General features: G+C 46.5%; 1 protein-coding gene across 7 annotated transcripts in view; it reads right to left on the minus strand.

Moving 5' to 3' along the window:
• Positions 1-7,824: 7,824 nt before the first annotated feature.
• Positions 7,825-18,909, minus strand: part of ELAPOR1 (endosome-lysosome associated apoptosis and autophagy regulator 1) — a 90,415-nt gene continuing 79,330 nt past the window's right edge. For 2 of the 7 annotated variants that reach the window (XM_016957412.3, XM_016957348.4), the window contains exons 15-23: positions 18,178-18,441; positions 16,459-16,632; positions 13,409-13,589; positions 12,984-13,080; positions 12,385-12,486; positions 11,078-11,204; positions 10,821-10,999; positions 10,158-10,323; positions 7,825-8,113 (exon numbers count right to left, since the gene is read on the minus strand). In XM_016957412.3, coding sequence (XP_016812901.1) covers positions 8,045-8,113; positions 10,158-10,323; positions 10,821-10,999; positions 11,078-11,204; positions 12,385-12,486; positions 12,984-13,080; positions 13,409-13,589; positions 16,459-16,632; positions 18,178-18,441 — 1,359 coding nt within the window. In that variant the 3' untranslated portion in view covers positions 7,825-8,044. 7 annotated transcript variants of the gene reach the window in all.

The following is an 18,909-nucleotide window of genomic DNA, read 5'->3' on the forward strand; positions in this document are numbered from 1 at the left end:
ACATAAAAACTTTCGTTATGGAGTGATGGTGTGAAGCCCTGCCACCTTTGGATATGTGATTTCTGTTAACCCTTACTACCAAGAATGCTCTTGGGCACTGCCTCTGAGGACTGAAGTGCTCAAGAAGCCCTGACTGGAAAACAGCCAGCCAGGCTAACCCTTTTATTTTCTATATAAGGAAACAGCCCCAGAGAAGATAAGTGATGGAATCAAAACCAGGACACAGGTAAATACCTAAGATAGCCTAATGTTTGGGCTTTGCCCTTTTAGTAGCACTCCTTAGCAGAAAACAGGTCAGTGAGGACCCTGACTGTGCTATGGGGCCTGATCTTATAGGGCAGAGACCATTGCGTATTTGCATTTTTCTCCCCACGGGACCTAGCACCCTGCCTTACCCATGGTAAGTGCTTGTTACATCCTCCCTGAGTGAGTGGGTTGCGAGGAAGTAGGCTGAGAGGATGGGAGCTTGTTGCAGGTCAGCGAGCAGAGTCCTGGGTGAAGATACTGCCTTGGGGATCCTGGGCAGCTAGTGGGCAGCCTAGGGGAAAAGAGCAACTGCAGAGACGGAGCAAAAAAAGAGGGTGGGAGGCACCCAACAAAAGCTGCCTACCTCAGTTTTCCCAGTTTGGAGCTGGCTAACTCGGAAGGGTTCTCTGAGGCCTCACTGTGGCAGCCCTTTGTGTTCCTCTGTCTTGGATTTGGAGTAGGGTTTCTCAATGTTCACCGAACAAGTCCGGTCCTGTCACTCCCTTGCTAGAAGTCTTCTGTGGATACCTGTTACCCTCAGGGGAATCCAAACATGGCTGGCAACGCTATATATGATCTGTCCCTACCAGCTTCTCTAACATGTTCCCTCTTTATCTCGTGTGTGTGTGTGTGTGTGTATGTGTGTGTGTGTGTGAGACTGAGTCTCACTCTGTTGCCCAGGCTGGAAAACAGTGGTACAACCATGGCTCACTGCAGCCTCGACATTTCCAGCTTCAGGGGATCCTCCCACCTGAGCCTCCCGAGTAGCTGAGACTACAGATGTGTGCCACCACGCCCCAGGCAATGTTTGTATTTGTTTTTGTTTTGGTAGATACAGGGCTCTGCCATGTTGCCCAAGCTGGTCTCGAACTCTTGGGGTCAAGCAATCCACCCACTTTGGCCTCTTAAAGTGCAGGGTTTACAGGCATGAGCCACCTCACCTGGCCCTCTTTATCTCTTAACATTTCCCCCTCGTATTCCCCATTCCAACCTTCTTGTGGCTCCCTTCCTTCCCTCTGAGCCTTTGGTTGCACAAGTTCCTTCTACCTGGAACTCCCTTTCCCTTCTCTGTTCCTCTTACCTGGCTAATTCCTCCTTTCTCCTGGAAGCCTTCTCTGACATCCTCTTTACCCCTCCCTGCAAATTGGTTAGACACCCTTCCGGTTTCCCACAGTACAGTAGTATTGGTGATACTGTTTCAGGAGGAACTGACAACCCTGCCTCCAGTTCTGGCTTACCCACTCCCTTCTATCAGAGAGACACAGTAACAAAGGAGGTCCACGTTGCTATCCTTCAGCAACTAAGCAGGAATCATTTAAAAATAGCGTGGGTCGGGGAAAGCTGCCAGGACTTGGAGGGACTTTGATCCAGCCTCTCCATCTGATAGAATTGGGGTGCGAAATCAATTCTCCCACCACACTGTATCTTACGGTAGTCTCCAGTGGATGCCTGAAACCACGGAGAGTACGGATCCCTACATATACTGTGCTTTTTCGATCTGGTAACTCAGATGGCTGCTAAGTGAGTAATGGGTGGATAGTGCAGACAGTATGGATACTCTGGACAAAGGGATGATTCATGTCCCAGGTGGGAAGGAGTGAGATGGCACAAGATGTCATTATGCTACTCATAATGGCATACAATTTAAAACTTATAAATTGTTTATTTTTGGAATTTTCATTTAATATTTTTTGACTTAAGTTGACTTTAGGTAACCGAAACTGTGGAAAGTGAAAGTACTGTTAAGGCTGAACTACTCTATAGGGAATTGCATTTTATGTGGGATTGTTAACTTTGGCACTGAGACAAAATTAGTTTATATTTCAAATTCTCCTTGAATAGCTCTTAAAACCCTAAATCAGTTTCTCTATCTCTTAATACTCATTGTTGCTCTATGCTTCCCAGTTAATTAATTGTCTTCCTTAAGATTTAGACCAAGTCGTAAGTATATTCTTGCCTGGTCACCTGATAATGTATTTTACTTCTTTGTCAGTGATTGGGAAATTCTTAAAATCATTTCCATATCATTACACACCCCTCTCACTGCCCCGCAGTTTCAAGCTTGATTGTGTCTGTTGCTTGTTTGTTGCATTGCACAGTACACGGTTGTATTCATAAAGATTCATAGCGGTACTCCCATGGGACTGTTTTTGCCCTGTTATTTCCCACAGTGGGGTGACGTGGAAGGCTGAGTGGGATCTGTGAGGTGAAAAGGAAGCAGAGGGGCAGAGAGGAGAGCATATTCCAATGCTGGAGGCATGAAGGTGCTTATGACTCAGAGACCATCAAAAGCTCAGTGTGGTTAGAGTAGAAACAATGTTGGGAAGGCGGGCCGGTGGGCCGTTAGGGACCCTGTAGGCCACGTAACTGAATCTATTGGAGACACAGTTTCTTCCTCTATTGTAATGGGTGTAATGGGGATAGTAGCTGCCTCCAGGGCTGTTCTGAAAATGAAAAAAGGCAATGCTGTGAAAGCATTAAGTCCAGGCTTGACACAGATGCCAAATGAATGCGTTTTCTTTTCTACTTTCCTTCTTAGAGTTTGGACTTTATGTTATAAGCAGGGGTGATGTTCAAAATATTTAACCACCAGTACAACCCAGGTACCACCCAGTCAAAGTAGATGTGGGTCATAAACAACCAGCCTTGGAGTGTAGGTGAGCTGCTGCCAATTGCTCCTGCCTGACAGCAATAAGGAGCCATCAGAGATGGCACATTTGAGTGCCATCAGATGTGTTAGAAAAACGGCTCTGAGTGTTCCAGCTCTTGTAGAATTTTTTTTTTTTTTTTTTTTTTTTACAGACAGGGTCTGCCTCTGTCACCTAGGCTGGAGGGCAGTGGTGCAATCCACCATCATAGCTCACTGCAACCTCAACCTCCTGGCTTAGGCGATCCTCCAGCCTGGCCCTCCCAAAGTGCTGGGATTACAGGCATGAGCCGCCACACCCTCTTTTAGAATTTGGTTAGCCGGTTTTCTGCCTTTTACCAGAAAACTTTTCATGAAAAAAAGAAAAAGAGCTCTGGCTACAGAGCAGGGGGGTGATACTGGTGTGGGAAGCACTGGCGCGGAGAGGCCTGTTCGAAGACTAGAAATTACCTAAGGACCCTGATGAAGAACATCTGGCACTTAGTGCCATTCAGTCTGAAAAGTGTGACATTCCCAACTCATCTATTAATAGCTGAGAGAATTATTTTTGGGGATCAAGTGCCCTCAACTAGAATAAAGTCCTGAAGCAGAAAAATCCTGCCAGGCACACTGGCTCATGCCTGCAATCCCAGCACTTTGAAGGCCAAGGTGGGCAGATCTCTAGAACCCAGGAGTTTGAGACCAGCAATATGGTGAAACCCTGTCTCTCCAAAAAATACAAAAATTAGCCAGGTGTGGTGGCGCATGCCTGTAGCTACTCAGGAGGCTGAGGTGGGAGGATCACTCAAGCCCAGGAGGTTGAAGCTGAGTGAGCTGAGATTGTGCCACTGCACTCCAACCTAGGCAACATAGTGAGCCTCAGAAAAAAAAAAAAAAAAAAAAAAAAAAAAGAAAGAAAGAAAGCAAAAATCTAGCAACCTCAGGAAATGGTAGGCCCTTGATATCATCTAGGATTTTCTCCACATCTAGTCTGTAATAATCTACCTCATACCCAAAGAAGCTAATTTTGCTTCTATTTGTGGATTTATTGTTATGTGGCTGGCCTCATGTTTCCTGAAAGAAACCTGAGCAGAAGGGAAGGGAAGTAGCATGCGAAGTGGTTTATGAGTTATTTCTTTTGAGCTCATTCAATCTTGGGGTGTTGGGTATCATTAGATGCATTTTATTATTGTGGAAACTGAGGCTTTGGTTATTGACTGATCCCTCAACAAGTAGTGGGAGGCTTCTAGCCTGTGTCCATCTTGTTCCAAAGTCTGTGCTCTTTTCTCTGCCTCTCTGCGAATGTGGAATCCTTCTCCTTTTCAGTTTAAGCTTCCAGGACACTTACATTTCCCACTCACCCCTCCAGCCACCCAACCCATGTTTAAGAAAAACAACTTGTAAGGTATGTTTTTATTTTACAAAAAAAAAAAAGTGACGTGCAATAACCCATCTTCTAACAAACTATTAACGCTTGGATTACAGGGTAAAAAGGAAATCCAACCAGTCCTGATGAAAAAAATTTGATTTCACAAAGCTGAAAAAATCTATTACAAAGTTTCTGTTGTATAAATATAGTCAGTCTTATCTTTAATGTAGACAAAAAAAAAGTTTTGTTGGCACTAAAACAAAAACAAAAGCAAAAACCCTACTGCTTGAATACACCACAATCTTCATTTGTATTACCAGCCAAATACAGATGATGACTATAGGATGACAGTTACTGCGTGTTCCAGGACTCAAGGTAACCAAATGAGATTTAAACATTTTATCATACTCCCTCTACCAACAACAGCTTGGACAGACCACTTTAGCCCTGGGTCAAGGACTAAAGCCTTTGTTCATAGAAAATTGAACATGTAGGCCAGGCACGGTGGCTTACACCTGTAATCCCAGCACTTTGGGAGGCCGAGGTGGGTGGATCACTTGAGTCCAGGAGTTTGAGACCAGCCTGGCCAACATGGTGAAACCCCATCTCTACTAAAAACACAAAAATTAGCTAGGCGTGGTGGCGCATGCTTGTAATCCCAGCTACTGGGGAGGCTGAAGCAGAAGGATCACTTGAACCCAGGACGGGGAGGCTGCAGTGAGCCAAGATCATGGCACTGCACTCCATCCTGGGCGACAAAGCGGACTCTGTCTCAAAAAAAAAAAGGAAAAGAAAATTGAACATGTGTTTGCTCTCAAGTGGGCGGACAACTCTGTGAGTTTGCTAAAAACCATTGAATCGTATGTTTTAAAGGTGAATTGTATAATATGTGAATTATATCTCAATAAAGCTGTTAAAAATATATGACATGCCTAACTTGCTAGGGGAGCAACAGGTGACCCCAGTAGCGTAACTCGGGAGTTCCTGACAGGTCACAGGGCAGACCTGCAGAAGTCAGCACGGTAAGGGGTAGTAAAAAGTAGCTCCTTAAAGTATTATGGCTAAAATCAGTGGAGTCAGAATAAAGAAGTCAAAGACATATGTAATTTTTCCTACTGTTTCCGGAATAGTCTAAGGGCTGTCTGTGGCCTTTGTCACAAAAGAAAGCTATTCAGTGAGACAGCAGGTGCCCAAGTATTGCTGAGGCTACAGAAGACTTTAGGCTGGAGCTCAGGAGCTGCGTATCTGCATCCACACTGGGGGAAGTTCCAACATGGACACAGGTTCTGAGAGCCTGACTCCTACAAAAGGAGGGGAGAATTTGGATACCCAAAGAAAAACTGGATTTATTAAACCAAAGGGACTCCCTGCCGTCACCAACACTGTTGATGGCCAGGGACCACAGCCTGGCTCTAGTTCTCATTGACTCTTACAAAGCCATCGCCAGGACAGCAGTGGCTAATCAGATGAGCATTTTGTGGCAGACTAGTCACTTGCAAATGCCATCTCCTTTCTATATCTACCATCTGGTCACCAAATGGTCACTGGAGAAAGGGCACAGGCACAAATCATGGGCAATTGGGGCTTGACCAAGGGAAGGTCACCCTAGCCTGATAGTGATGGAGGCAGAACTGCCAGTAGAAGAAAGAAGAAGGTAATTTAAAGTCTTGCTCTGGTTTTACCCATTCTAGGTACTTAAAAGTTCATTGATAATAGTTTGTGTAAAATTGGGGAAAATGGGCATAGAAGACACCCACTCTACTCACCTTTCAGAAGGGATGTTGCCAGAAATTGGACCAGAAGTCTCTTTAGTTTTGTATCACACAAAGCAATTGAGAATGAAAAAAAGAGAAAGATAGGGGCTTAAAAGTGAGAAGTATCCCAGCTTGGTGAACACCTTGTTTATTTTTAAATTTTTTAGAGACAGGGTCTCACTGTGTTGCCCAGGCTGGTCTTGAACTCCTGAGCTCAAGCGACCATTCTGCCTTGGGATTACAGGTGTGAGCCACCATGCTGGGCCCAGTGAAAATCTTGTTAAACTCTCCTAGCCTTCCTTCCTTGAAGACTGGTTTGATTCTGGTGCTGGCGTATGGGCCTGGGATTCAGTTCCTTTTTTGGCCAGCCTAGACGTTTATTCTGTGCCTGAGCAGATGCGTTAAGCTTAGAAGCAGACATCACGGCCACCTCAGGCCCATGCCATTGTGGGCTATATCCCCTAAAGTGCCCCATTAAAATCTTGGCCTCCTTGTGCTCTTTTCAAATAAGAGACCCCTGTTCCATAATATGGCCCAAACTTTTAGGACGGGGGCACTCAAGGATGGGGAATTTTCCTCATTCAAACTGACAGGGTTTGCCATGTCTGTGGGTAAACCCAATAGAGGATAAGGCTGGAACATCTGGGTTTGGGGCTTACCTGGTTCTTTTCAGTGTCATAGAGTGATAGTGAGAGGTTTAAAAAAAAGATAGGGAGGATGTATCCACCAGGGCTTTGGGCATTTTCTTGATGAACTTATTCCTTTGGCTTCAGTGAGAATATCTATCATTTACTTAAGAGAAGGCAATGAGCTACGTGGTTTAAAAAACAAATAAAAGGCTGAGTGCAGTGGCTTATGCCTGTAATCCCAGCAGTTTGGGAGGCTGAGGCGGACAGATCACTTGAGCCCAGGAGTTGGAGACCAGCCTGGGCAACATGGTGAAACCCTGTGTCTACAAAAAATATAAAAATTAGTGAGCCTGGTGGTGCACACTTGTAGTCCTAGCTACTTGAGAGGTTGAGATGGGAGGATAGCTTGAGCCCAAGAGCTTGAGGCTGCACTGAACAGTGATTACGCCACTGCACTCCAGCCTAGGTGACAGAGTGAGAGCCTGTCTCAAAAACAAAAACATTCCTTGTTACCTCTCTTTGTGCTTTTCTTTTTTTTTTTTTTTTTTTTTTTGAGGCAGAGTCTCACTCTGTCACCCAGGCTGGATGGAGTGCAGTGGCATGATCTCGGCTCACTGCAAGCTCCGCCTCCCGGGTTCACGCCATTCTCCCGCTTCAGCCTCCCGAGTAGCTGGGACTACAGGCACCCGCCACCACGCCCGGCTAATTTTTTGTATTTTTAGTAGAGACGGGGTTTCACCGTGTTAGCCAGGATGGTCTCAATCTCCCGACCTCATGATCTGCCCGCCTCGGCCTCCCAAAGTGCTGGGATTACAGGCGTGAGCCACCGCGCCCGGCCTCTTTTTATGCTTTTCAAGGCTTTTCTTACCCAGGCCTTGCTCCCCTTGCCCTCAGACTACCATTTTCACTCCCTTTGAGCTGGTTATCCAGGGGAAATGGATCCAGGCTGCTATGAAGATTATCCACCAGGGAACCCCGACACCCTCCTCACCCAGCCTCTCTCCTGAAGAGATCATGAGCTGAGGGCATGCGAGGAAAACTCCCAGCTGTTTCTGCCCTTAAGTTAGAGGACAGAGGAAATAGTTTCTATACTTAAGAAGATAGAAATATTTTCATTCCAAAGCTATAAGAATTATGAGCAGACGAAGCTATGGCTCTGGCGGATGGGCCATTTTGGGAAACAAGATACAAGCAAGGGCATAATTTACAAACAAAGTGTGGGTATATTTGGCAGGTTTGAGGCAAGCAGAAAGGAGGGTTTGGGTACTCTATAAAAAAAGATCTGAAATTCAAACATCTGATAAGGCCACAATGAAGAGATTTCCAGCAGTGGGTGTTGCAGGATGCTGGCACCCAAATCGCCGCAGGCTTGCAAAGGTGCTATGCAAGGTGAGGAGGCAGGTGAGGCAGGCAGTGCCTCTCACAGGTCCATGTCTGGGCCTCCTGAGGATGTCTTCAGCGGCACTGAGTCAAATCCATCAGGAGTCCTCTGAAAGAGAGATGGTGACAGGAGCTGGCTGCTGCACAGGGGCAAGTTTGGGACAAAGGAGAGAAATGGAAAATAGGTGACAGAAGGAACCCTTATGAAATTCCTGTTTCAGTGGCTTTGTGGAAACACAGAAATGAGATACCCTCTATTCTGCTTGCTCCCCTCAGGGTCAGTTGGAGAACAATAAAAATCTTTTTCTTTTAGGCGGGGTGTGGTGGCTCATGCCTGTAATCCCAGCACTTGGGAGGCCAAGGCAGGTGGATCACCTGAGGTTAGGAGTTCAAGACCAGCCTGACCAACATGGTGAGACCCTGTCTCTACCGAAAATACAAAAATTAGCCAGGCATGGTGGCAGGCGCCTATAATCGCAACTACCTGGGAGGCTGAGGAAGGAGAATCGCTTGAACCCGGGAGCAGAGGTTGCAGTAAGCCAAGATCATGCCACTGCACTCCAGCCTGGGCAACAAGAGCGAAACTCTGTCTCAAAAAAAAAAAATTTTTTTTTTCTTTTAAAAAAATGTTTTTGGCCGGGCACAGTGGCTCACGCCTGTGATCCCAGCACTTTGGGAGGCCAAAGCAGGCAGATCACCTGAGGTCAGGAGTTCAAGACCAGCCTGGCCAACATGGTGAAACCCTGTCTCTACTAAAAATACAACAAAAAAAAATTAGCCAGGTATGATGGCAAGCACCTGTAATCCCAGCGTCTAGGGAGGCTAAGGCAGGAGAATCACTTGAACCTGGGAGGTGGAGGTTGCAGTGAGCTGAGATCACGCCACTGCACTCCAGCCTGGGAGACAGAGCAACACTCCGTCTCAATAAATAAATAAATAAATACATGTTTTTTAGAGACAGGGTCTCGCTCTGTTGCCCAGGCTGGAGTGCAATGGCACAATCATAGTTCAGTGCAGCCTCCAACTCCTGGGCTCAAATGATCCTCCCACCTCAGCCTCCCAAGTAGCTGAGACTACAGGCATGCTCCACAACACCCAGCTAATTGTTTTTTATTTTGTAGAGATGGGGTCTTCCTATGTTGTCTAGGCTGATCTTGAACTCCCAGCCTCAAGAGATCCTCCAGCCTGGGCCTCCCAAAGTGCTGGGATTACAGGCATGAGCCAAAAATCTTAAAAATCCCCTGCTTTGCACCTTTGCTGAATTCTAGCAGTCCCAGATAGACTCAAGAGTCCCAGGGTGAACTGTTCTCCCATTCGTTTAAAAAAAAAGAAATCGCAGCCTAAGGAGGCCAAGGGAGTCTCCCTAGCAGGTCAGCACAAAGGAAACAAGACTTAACAATCTAAACACCCAAGCACGGTCCTTTCTTTACCACCTCCCAATACCCTCCTCCCTCTTTCCGCCCTCCCCACCCACTCCTATTGGGATGAACTGGTTCAGAGCAGTAGTCAGGTATGGGCACTGGCAGAGTTGTGCTGCAGAGGACTATAGCCCTGGAGGACCTGCTTGGATGCTGTCTGCTGGCCCCACACCCAGTGACAGTATTGTCTGTATTGCATTTATAAGCTTCATACTCACCCACCCACACAAAGCCAGCCCTCCCAGCTCAGAATTGCTCAGTGGGGAACAGCTGAGACTGAACTATGATTCAGCTCCCAAAGGACTGGACCCAGACACCTGGAAGACAGCACCCCCCACTGGTCAAAGGAGAGCCTGACTTCTATCAGAAGTTGATCCCAGAGATCACCTTTTCCCTTTCCGGTGAAAATAAAAAAAGGAGTAGGGGATGATTCTTACAACACGGATGGTTCAGTACTCCTTCTGGAAGTGAAAAGGCCCAAACAGTTCACTAACTGGAGTGCATGTTGAGAGAGAAGGAGCCTGATCAAGAGCAGCCTTGGGCCCCAGGGGAAAGAGTATTGGTGTAGAAACACAGAAGGAGAAGGCAGGATTTTCAGAGTGGGGAAATGGGATTGTATCGGGCGTGGGGAGCAGGGTGCCCATCCCTGAACGGTACAGGACCATTCAGTGTCTGAGGAGCAGTGTCTCCTCCAGCCCTCCAGGCTGACCTCAGTGCACTGGCCAGGCCCACTACCTTGGAGGTAAATGATTTGATCTTCCCAAAGAGTGACTTCTTGCTGGTAAAGATGAGGTCGTCCTCTACATCCTCGCCTTCCATGATGGCGCAGCTGTCAGCTGCTGGCAGGTCACAGTCCTTGAGAGTAGCATTCATCACCAGCTTGGAGTACTTGTACTCTAGTCTATAAAACAGGAGGATGGGAAAGACAAGATCCCAAAATGTGGGAATAAGGGGGAAAGAGGTAGAGAGGTTAGGCTATGAACAGGTCCTATTCCCATGCCATGGGTAAGGAGACTGAGGCATGGTAAAATGGTGTCAGGGCTGGGGTAATAGAAGGAATCTTAGTTCCCAGTTCAGTGATCTTTGTTCCTTAAGGCTGTCTGTTTCTATGATCTCAAAATTTAATGGAAATATCGAAATCATAATGTCATTCTCTGTACTGTTAATAATAGCAAATTAAGGATACTCTTTGATTTTGAGAATTTAACATCCATTTATAGACTGCCACGTGGTACCATCCCTGTTCAGGAGTCAGGATAACCAAACCATGCACTGGATAAGTCACAGAGTCTGTAGCCAACTCCAGAGAAAAACTCCATTAATTTATACTTTCAGATATTCTCCCCGATCAATAATCCAACCCTGTCCATCCCCACACTCCAATACCGCAACATGTACTTTTGATTCTTTTTCCAAAAGTAGCAGGTCAAGACGGTGAGTAGGATGGCAGTACAGGTGCCTGCAGAGATGCCCACTTTCAGCCAGAAATCTATGGTTTTGCAGATGGTGACTCTCTGCTCAGGCAGAGAAATGCCACCAGAGCATAGCTTGGGTTCTCGCCACACGTAAGTAGTCTTCTGTTGGGGAGAAAAACAAGGAACTCAGATCTCCCATTCCCTTCTCTCATGGAAGTGCCCGATCAGAGGGAAACCCACCTGGATCCCAGCCACACAGCTGCTGACGATAGCATGGTAGTCAGCCACTGAGCAGAGCGGGCAAGCAGCCGCGCTCTCCCACAGGAAGTGGAAGTTGCAGCCATCACAGGTCCCATCCGAGCACGTTCTAGCAAAGCAGAAAAGAGACCTGAGCTCTCACTCGCTGGAGGGGTGGGGAAGATCTGGTTGGAAGCCTGTTGTCTCATAGCTTGCCTGATTTACCCTCTCCCTGCCCAAACCATTAGCCCTACCAGGATCCTTCCAACTAGTCCTTAACACAGGTTTTGATCTCTGATTTCACTGATAAGAGGCCTTCCTGGCCTCCAGTGGGCTCCCCACCCTCTGCCCGTTTATGTTTTTGCTGACATCTTATGAGAGCTATTGTAAGGTATCTGAGCTCCAGCATGGCTGTCTCATCAACCCCTTTGAGGTGCCTGTCCTCCCCCACAGACTTGTGACATTTTGCAATAGCCACTTTGATGCAGCTTCCTGGGGGTGGGATTGGAGTTGAGGTGGGGTTCAGGAATGAACTTCCGGTATGGATACCTGTTATGTACTTTACTGTGATGTTTACAATGGCAAGAACAGGGATTTGACACTCAGACACCACTACTGGGTCAAGACGCCCTGCTTTGCTCCCCATCTCCCCAGTCAGTTTAGGCGCAGCATATCCAAAACGTCTTCCTCAAGACGCTAGTGCCCGTCAAGATGTTAGTTGCTGTTATGTGGGGAGGGGAGGGGGTGTCCTGTGGTCACATTCATTTAGAAATTTTTGATTTAGTTCACTCAGCTATTAACCTCAGAACTGGGTATTTTCGTTGCAGAGAGATTCCTAGGATCCCTAAACCTTTACTAATCCTCATAGTAGCCAGAGATCATGAAACGTCCTAAAGTCTCCTTGTCTCATTTAATCCTCAAAACAACCCGCTGAGGGAATTTAGCATTATGCCCATTTTTACAGATAAGGAAAAAAGAGGCCTAAAGAAGGTAAGAAATGTATCCATGATAACATAGCTAGTTAGTGGAGGAGATGATTCAACCTGGCTCTCAGCCGAGCTGTTGGTTACTATGCTACGCAGCTGCTGCCGTAATGGACCAGGAATATGAGACTAGCTTTCACTCTTCCTTCTACCCCATTCTTGCCATATGAAGATTGAGGGTCTGGGGCCATGACTGTGCCCCTAAGCACCCATTAATGGATCTCAAACTCTTTTCTTTTTTGCTCTTTTTCAGTAATCTCTGGATCTCAGGATGGAATGACCTCAAGGGAGATTTTGGCTTTTGTTACATCCCTTTGCAGGGCTTACCCTGGCAGCAGCAAACTTCCAGGGACAGTTTTCTGTGGATTGCACCTGACGCGGATGGTGGTTGATCTCCCAGAACTGCAGGACTGGGTCACATCATTGGACCTGCAGAGAAAGCCAGCCCCCATGAGGGAATGAGTCACTCAGCTGTGTTATTGGACAGCCACCAAGTGAAATCCGCATGGAGCAATTCCCTTGCTGGGGAAGTCAGGACTTGGGCTTTAGCCTGGCACACAGGGAGTGCACAGGCCTTGGTTTATACGTGGAAAGGGTGGGGATCAACAATATGTAGTCAAGGGGGAAATGCCCTGGTTTAGGAAAGTCATGGCTAGCATACACTGGAGCCTGCTTAGGCTGGAAGGGAAGTCCACTGCAGATCATCCAATATTTCTCCTTGCCTCTAGGGCAGATCTGCTCCAGTAATATCCAGGAAGCTGGGATCAGGAACTCCCAGCCCTTAGCTATCATGACTGGGCAGATCTGCTAGACCTCAGACATGTTCTGGCTTGATAAGCAGTAGGTGGCTAGAGAGGGAGGGATGCAGCAGAAATTATGGAGGAGTCCTAGGTTTCACTTGCATTAGCCTAGCCTCTCATCTTCACCTATAAAAGAAGATCACGTCCGGTATTCCCAAGGACTCCGGGTGGAAAAGTTCAGCTGGGGAGGTGATTCCATCCAGAGTCATATCTGTTGTCACCCCTGCCAAATTAGAGCTCCTAATTAGTTCTCACTAGTAGCATTAGCTGGCAACCACTTCAATTCTTCCAATACCTGTCAACATCCAACCTCACTTCATCTCATCACATCCCTGAGTGGCTTATGAAAGGGTGAAACAAGGGTTTGTCAGAGTCCCTGGGAGCACTTTGCACACAGAGTGGAATAGAAAACACAGGTCAAGAGGTTGGGCCCCTCATGTGGGGCCTTTTACCTCCCAGCCTGGTAACCTCACACTCTCTTACACATACACACACACACACACACACACACACACTCTCTCAAACAAGGCTGAGGCAGCGGAGTTACTCACCAATAAGTCGATCAGCAAGGCTGACAGGCTGTGAGGAAACCCCGGCCTTGTAGCCGGTCACCTCTGGGGGGATGATGACTGCCTGGCAGACGTAGGCTGTGATAGATTTGGAGAACCCTGACTCACCCTCAGGAATCCGGAGGTCAGTGACATTGTCGGTGCACACAGACATTTTCCTACCCTGGTTGGGGAGTGGGGAGGAAGAAGTAGGAAGAAGTGAGTGGTCACAGAGGAATTCCCAGAAGGGAATAGGGAAGGCTTTTTTACATCTAAATTTTCAGCGTTTCAATGGTATGTTGTAGGGGAATGATTCATCCCACGTCTAATGACGAGACAGATTTGATTTTTTTTGTTTTGTTTTGTCTTTTTGAGACAGAGTCTTGATCTATTGCCCAGGCTGGAGTGCAATGGTGCAATCATAGCTCACTAAAGCCTTGACCTCCTGGGCTCAAGTGATCCTCCTGCCTCAGCCTCCTAAGTAGCTGGAACCACAGGCTAATTTTTTTTTTTTTTCATAGAGATAGGGCCTCTCTGTGTTGTCCAGGCTGGTCTTGAACTCCTGGGCTCAAGCAATCCTCCTGCCTCAATCTCCCAGAGTGTTGGGATTACAGGGGTGAGCCACTGTGCCCAGTCAACATTTTCAATGTTATAAATTTTATTATAAATGGTGCTGGCCGGGTGCAGTGACTCACACCTGTAATCCCAGCACTTTGGAAGGCCGAGGCAGGTGGATCATGAGGTCAAGAGATTGAGACCATCCTGGCCGACATGGTGAAACCCCGTCTTTACTAAAAACACAAAAATTAGCTGGACGTGGTGGCGCATGCCTGTAGTCCCAGCTACTCGGGAGGCTGAGGCAGGAGAATCGCTTCAGCCCGGGAGGCAGAGGTTGCAGTGAGCAGAGATCGTGCCACTGCACTCTAGCCTGGCAAAAGAGTGAGACTCCACCTCAAAAAAAAAAAAAAGTGCTAAATCTGGTGTCTCAGCCTTTTTTTTTTTTCTAGATTGTAGGAAGTAGATGAGCTTGAAAACTGAAGGAAACCTTTACATTACAATAAAATAAAGAGTTCTTTTGTCTTTGAACTAAGTATCTATAGTGTGGCAGTACACCATAAGCATTTCTAAACAGGAAAGGAGTAGATAAAAAAATACACCATTTCCCTAAATTCCCCACCTTCATTGCTCTCCATAATTCACTGAATGACACTTTTGCTACATGAAGCCTGCTTTAATCAGTCTTATTTCCTAAGTGATCATGACCTGTTACTTCTGAGGCTTCATTTTAACTTCTTCGAAGACTTCTGAAAACAAGATAGAGACACCTATCTCTAATCTTTCATAGATTAGTTTATTTCTTGACATGTTCTCTATATAAACACCCATTGACTTCTTTGCATGCTTCAGAAGATGGGTCAGAGCTCTATGATGTAAAGGCCTTACCACCAACAGAGTCAAAGACTAGATGCTCAAGATGCTCTTTATATTGTCACTTTTTTTTTTAGATGGAGTCTTGCTGTGTTGTCCAGGCTGGAGTGCAGTGGCATGATCTTGGCTCACTGCAATCTCCGCCCCCTGGGTTCAAGTAATTCTCCTGCCTCAGCCCCCTGAGTAGCTGGGATTACAGATGTGTGCCACCATGCCGGGCTAATTTTTGTATTTTTAGTAGAGACAGGGTTTCACCATGTTGGCCAGGCTGGTCTCGAACTCCAGACCTCAGGTGATCTGCCTGCCTTGGCCTCCAAATTGCTGGGATTACAGGCGTGAGCCACCATGCCCAGCCTCTTTTGTAACATTTGAAATGAGCTTTCCAACTGCTAATTGTGGCTTGTTGCAATTTTATCAAGTGCAGTGGTGGGATTAACCTTTGCATTTCTGCCTTTGAATTTTGGATCTGAAATATTTGCAGCAGCATGAAATGGCTGATGGTGACAATCTTTCCTTATAAAGCATTTCATGTTACTTTCTTTCATACTGTCAGCAAAGAGACGTGTGGATGAACTAGAAACAGTTGATTTTATCCAGCCTCTAGAAAACAAGCGACAAATGCAGTGATTGCTGAAGACTGCTTTTTCAAGGAAGGGAAAAAAACCTTTCCTCCTGCATATTTCTGGGTTGTTTGTTTGTTTTGTTTTTTGTTTTTTTGTTTTTGTTTTTTTGAGACGGAGTCTCACTCTGTCACCCAGGCTGGAGTGTAGTGGCGTGATCTCCGCTCACTGCAAGCTCCGCCTGCCAGGTTTATGCCATTGTCCTGCCTCAGCCTCCTGAGTAGCTGGGACTACAGGTGCCCGCCACCGCGCCCGGCTAATTTTTTTGTATTTTTAGTAGAGACAGGGTTTCACCGTGTTAGCCAGAATGGTCTCGATCTCCTGACCTCATGATCCACCCACCTAGGCCTCCCAAAGTGCTGGGTTTACAGGCGCGAGCCACCGCGCCCAGCCTTCCTCCTGCATATTTTTAAATAGACTCATTCTGAGGAAATAAAGGTCAGGTAAAAGAACACCTTATTTTATTTTATTTATTTTTTATTATTTTTCTGAGACGAAGTTTCACCTTTTTGCCCAGGCTAGAGTGCAATGGCGCAATCTCAGTTCACTGCAACCTCCACCTCTCAGGTTCAAGCGATTCTCCTGCCTCAGCCTCTCGAGTAGCTGGGATTACAGGCATGCGCCACCACGCCCGGCTAATTTTTTTGTATTTTTAGTAGAGACGGGGTTTCTCCATATTGGTCAGGCTGGTCTCGAACTCCCCACCTCAGATGATCCGCCCGTCTCAGCCTCCCAAAATGCTGGGAGTACAGGTGTGAGCCACCGCACCAGGCACCCGGCAAGAACACATTATTTTAAATATCTTTATTTTCTTAAGTGTTTATAATCCTGATTATTTAATTTTAGGGAAAAAAGTCCTCAGGGAGAATAATATTTAAAAACCTTTGAAGCTCCTCAACCCCCTGCTGCCTGAAGGATTTCTGGTTTTCTCCTGTATCTGTCTCTGGCCTCTGATCCATGGACCTTCCCCATTCAATTTTCACCCTGTCAACTGGTATACCTTACCTGGTTTCCACAGAGACTGAGGGTAAAGTGATGGAAGTATTTCAGCCCTTTGGAAGTGAAGCTTGGCCCTCCAGCAAGAGTGACAGTGTTTGCCAAAGCGGAGAAGTTGTAGTTGAAAGTCCTGGTCGGAGTGTTGCGTGAGAAGGTGCAATCGTTGTAGCACAGAGAGTGGATCTGAGGGGGAGAGGGACGGGTCGGGCCAGCTGGTCAGCAAGGGCCTTGAGGGCCTGCAGCCAAGAGTAGCAGTTTTCTCCCCAGTCTGGTCCCGCCCAAATGGGGTCAAGAGGAGGAAGAAAGGATTAGGGGTGGCTAGTAAAAGAAGTGAAACAGGCACTAGTGGGATTTATGTACATTTGCCATTCAATTATTAGCACATATATGATTGACAAACCTAAATCTGTTATTGTTCAGAAGGGAGTTTGGACAAATGCTATAGCCTTATAACCCTGTGCCTAGATTATAGAAGCCTCTCAAGACACAAGAGGACCCTTTTTACTTTCCAGCAGAAGACAATGAGGCACTAACCAGAAAAGGGTATCTGAGATGGGAGAAGAGAAACTTTTCGTGCTCCCTCCTCACCCCCTCACAGTGCAAAACGCACTGAACTCTGCTTCCTGTTTCTCAGGTTCTCTGTAGAAACTGAACTCCGAAAGGGGCTTTTCTTCCCATAAACCCATTCATTGCTCTGTTTTAGGGTCACCATTCAGCGGTCGCCGCACACAACTGTCATTCCCTCCCACAGCAGCAGAGGGAGCTCCAGGGAAGGAAGGTTGTGGCAAAAGTCCAGGGTACCCGAAAGAGGTTGCCAGGAGTCTGTAGAATCGCTGCACTTATTGCACAGATGAACTAGGCAACGTTTGCAGAGTACGTATTGATAGTGCTTTACAGATGTATGTGCATGTAGTTGTGATCAGTAAAATGCAAATTCATTTAAAAGCATCGATTAATATCTAAAAGCTTTTAGTCATAAGTACTTCTCAGATGCAGAAAGTACATGGGGGCAACAACACTGCTTATCCACTTTATTTATTTATTAGTTTTTTAATGTGCCTTTATTTTTATTTATTTTTTTAATTAGAGACAGGGTCTTGCTCTGTCACCCAGGCTGGAGTGCAGTGGCACAATCACGGCTCATTACAACCTTGAACCCTGGGGCTCAAGTGATCTTCCCACCTCAGCCCCCTAAGGTGTTGGGATTACAGATGTGAGCCACTGCACCCAGCTTTTTTCCACTTAGGAAAGGAATCCTTATACTTGTAAAGCTGAGAAGCCACTGGGATAGAAGACAGCAATGCCAGTTATCATATGTCCCAGCAATGGCTGGGTTTCTATCTTTCCAAAGAAGGGACAGATTTCCATAATAACAGGCTGGATTGAACGTTGCTGAATATAAGCCACAGGCCTCACCCCACTGTTCCTTCCCTTTAGGTCTCTGCACAGATGCCAAATAACCCTCTGGACCAGACAGTCACCAACCTCTCTTACCTGCCAACTAAAGAGGAGACTTGTCAGTGACTGAGTCCTGGACCCTGGAAATTAAGCCCTGCTAACCCTCCACAGTCACAGCCTGGATGGGTGTCCTCCAGGACTCCAACCTAGGAGTATGCTAGGGGGAGCATTCGGGTATCAGCCTCTCAAGAACCCTACCCAGGACCCAGCATCTTCTGAGGTCATCCAAGCAGAGGGTCAGGTTTAGGATGCATGCCAGACTGCAGGTACCTTGTTGTTCTTGGTCCCTGGACCACAGGGCACACAGGCCTGGACACCATAAGGCTGGTGGGCTTTCAGAATTGTGTTAGAGGGGCAGGAGTGGCAGGTTCCTGAATCTCGGTCAATATAGTAACCAGCAGGACAAGAGGTGCAGGAGGAGCCCACATCAGAGGCTTCTAGGGCACAGGGACGGCAGTAGGAGGCCACGCCATTCATAACATTGGTGACATTGATGGAGTAGATCTTGGCAACATCATTGGTGTACTTCCTGCTCTGGAGACAAGGAAACAAGAGGGGAGAGGGGAGAGGCCTGAGACAGCAGCAACAATTGAGGCCTCTAGAAAGAGCAAGGTACTTAATCTTCTATCCTGTGATACTCAAGAAGAATCTTAGAAGCATCTGACTCTTTTTACTCACTTACCAGTAGCTCTTCATGTGCATTTGATGTCATTTTAAAATGAGACTGAACCATTTATAGGACATATAAAAATATTAAGTACCATGGGGAAAATACATAATATATACAGTTTTATGAAAAAAGCAAGTCTTTTCCTTATAAAAGAGAAAAAAATGTATTTGTGCAGAAACAAACAGTGTATAGGAGATTGTCCAGATGTTAACTGGTTTATCTCTAAGTAGTAGGATTATGGCTGATTTTATTTCTTATTTTTGTTTATTTTTATTTTCTGTGTCTTCTGCAATGAGCCTGTATTCCTTTGAGTTAAGAAAATAAAACCAGAG

Source organism: Pan troglodytes, chromosome 1 (genome assembly GCF_028858775.2).
Source record: "Pan troglodytes isolate AG18354 chromosome 1, NHGRI_mPanTro3-v2.0_pri, whole genome shotgun sequence".
In the NCBI taxonomy this organism is placed as follows: Eukaryota; Metazoa; Chordata; class Mammalia; order Primates; family Hominidae; genus Pan; species Pan troglodytes.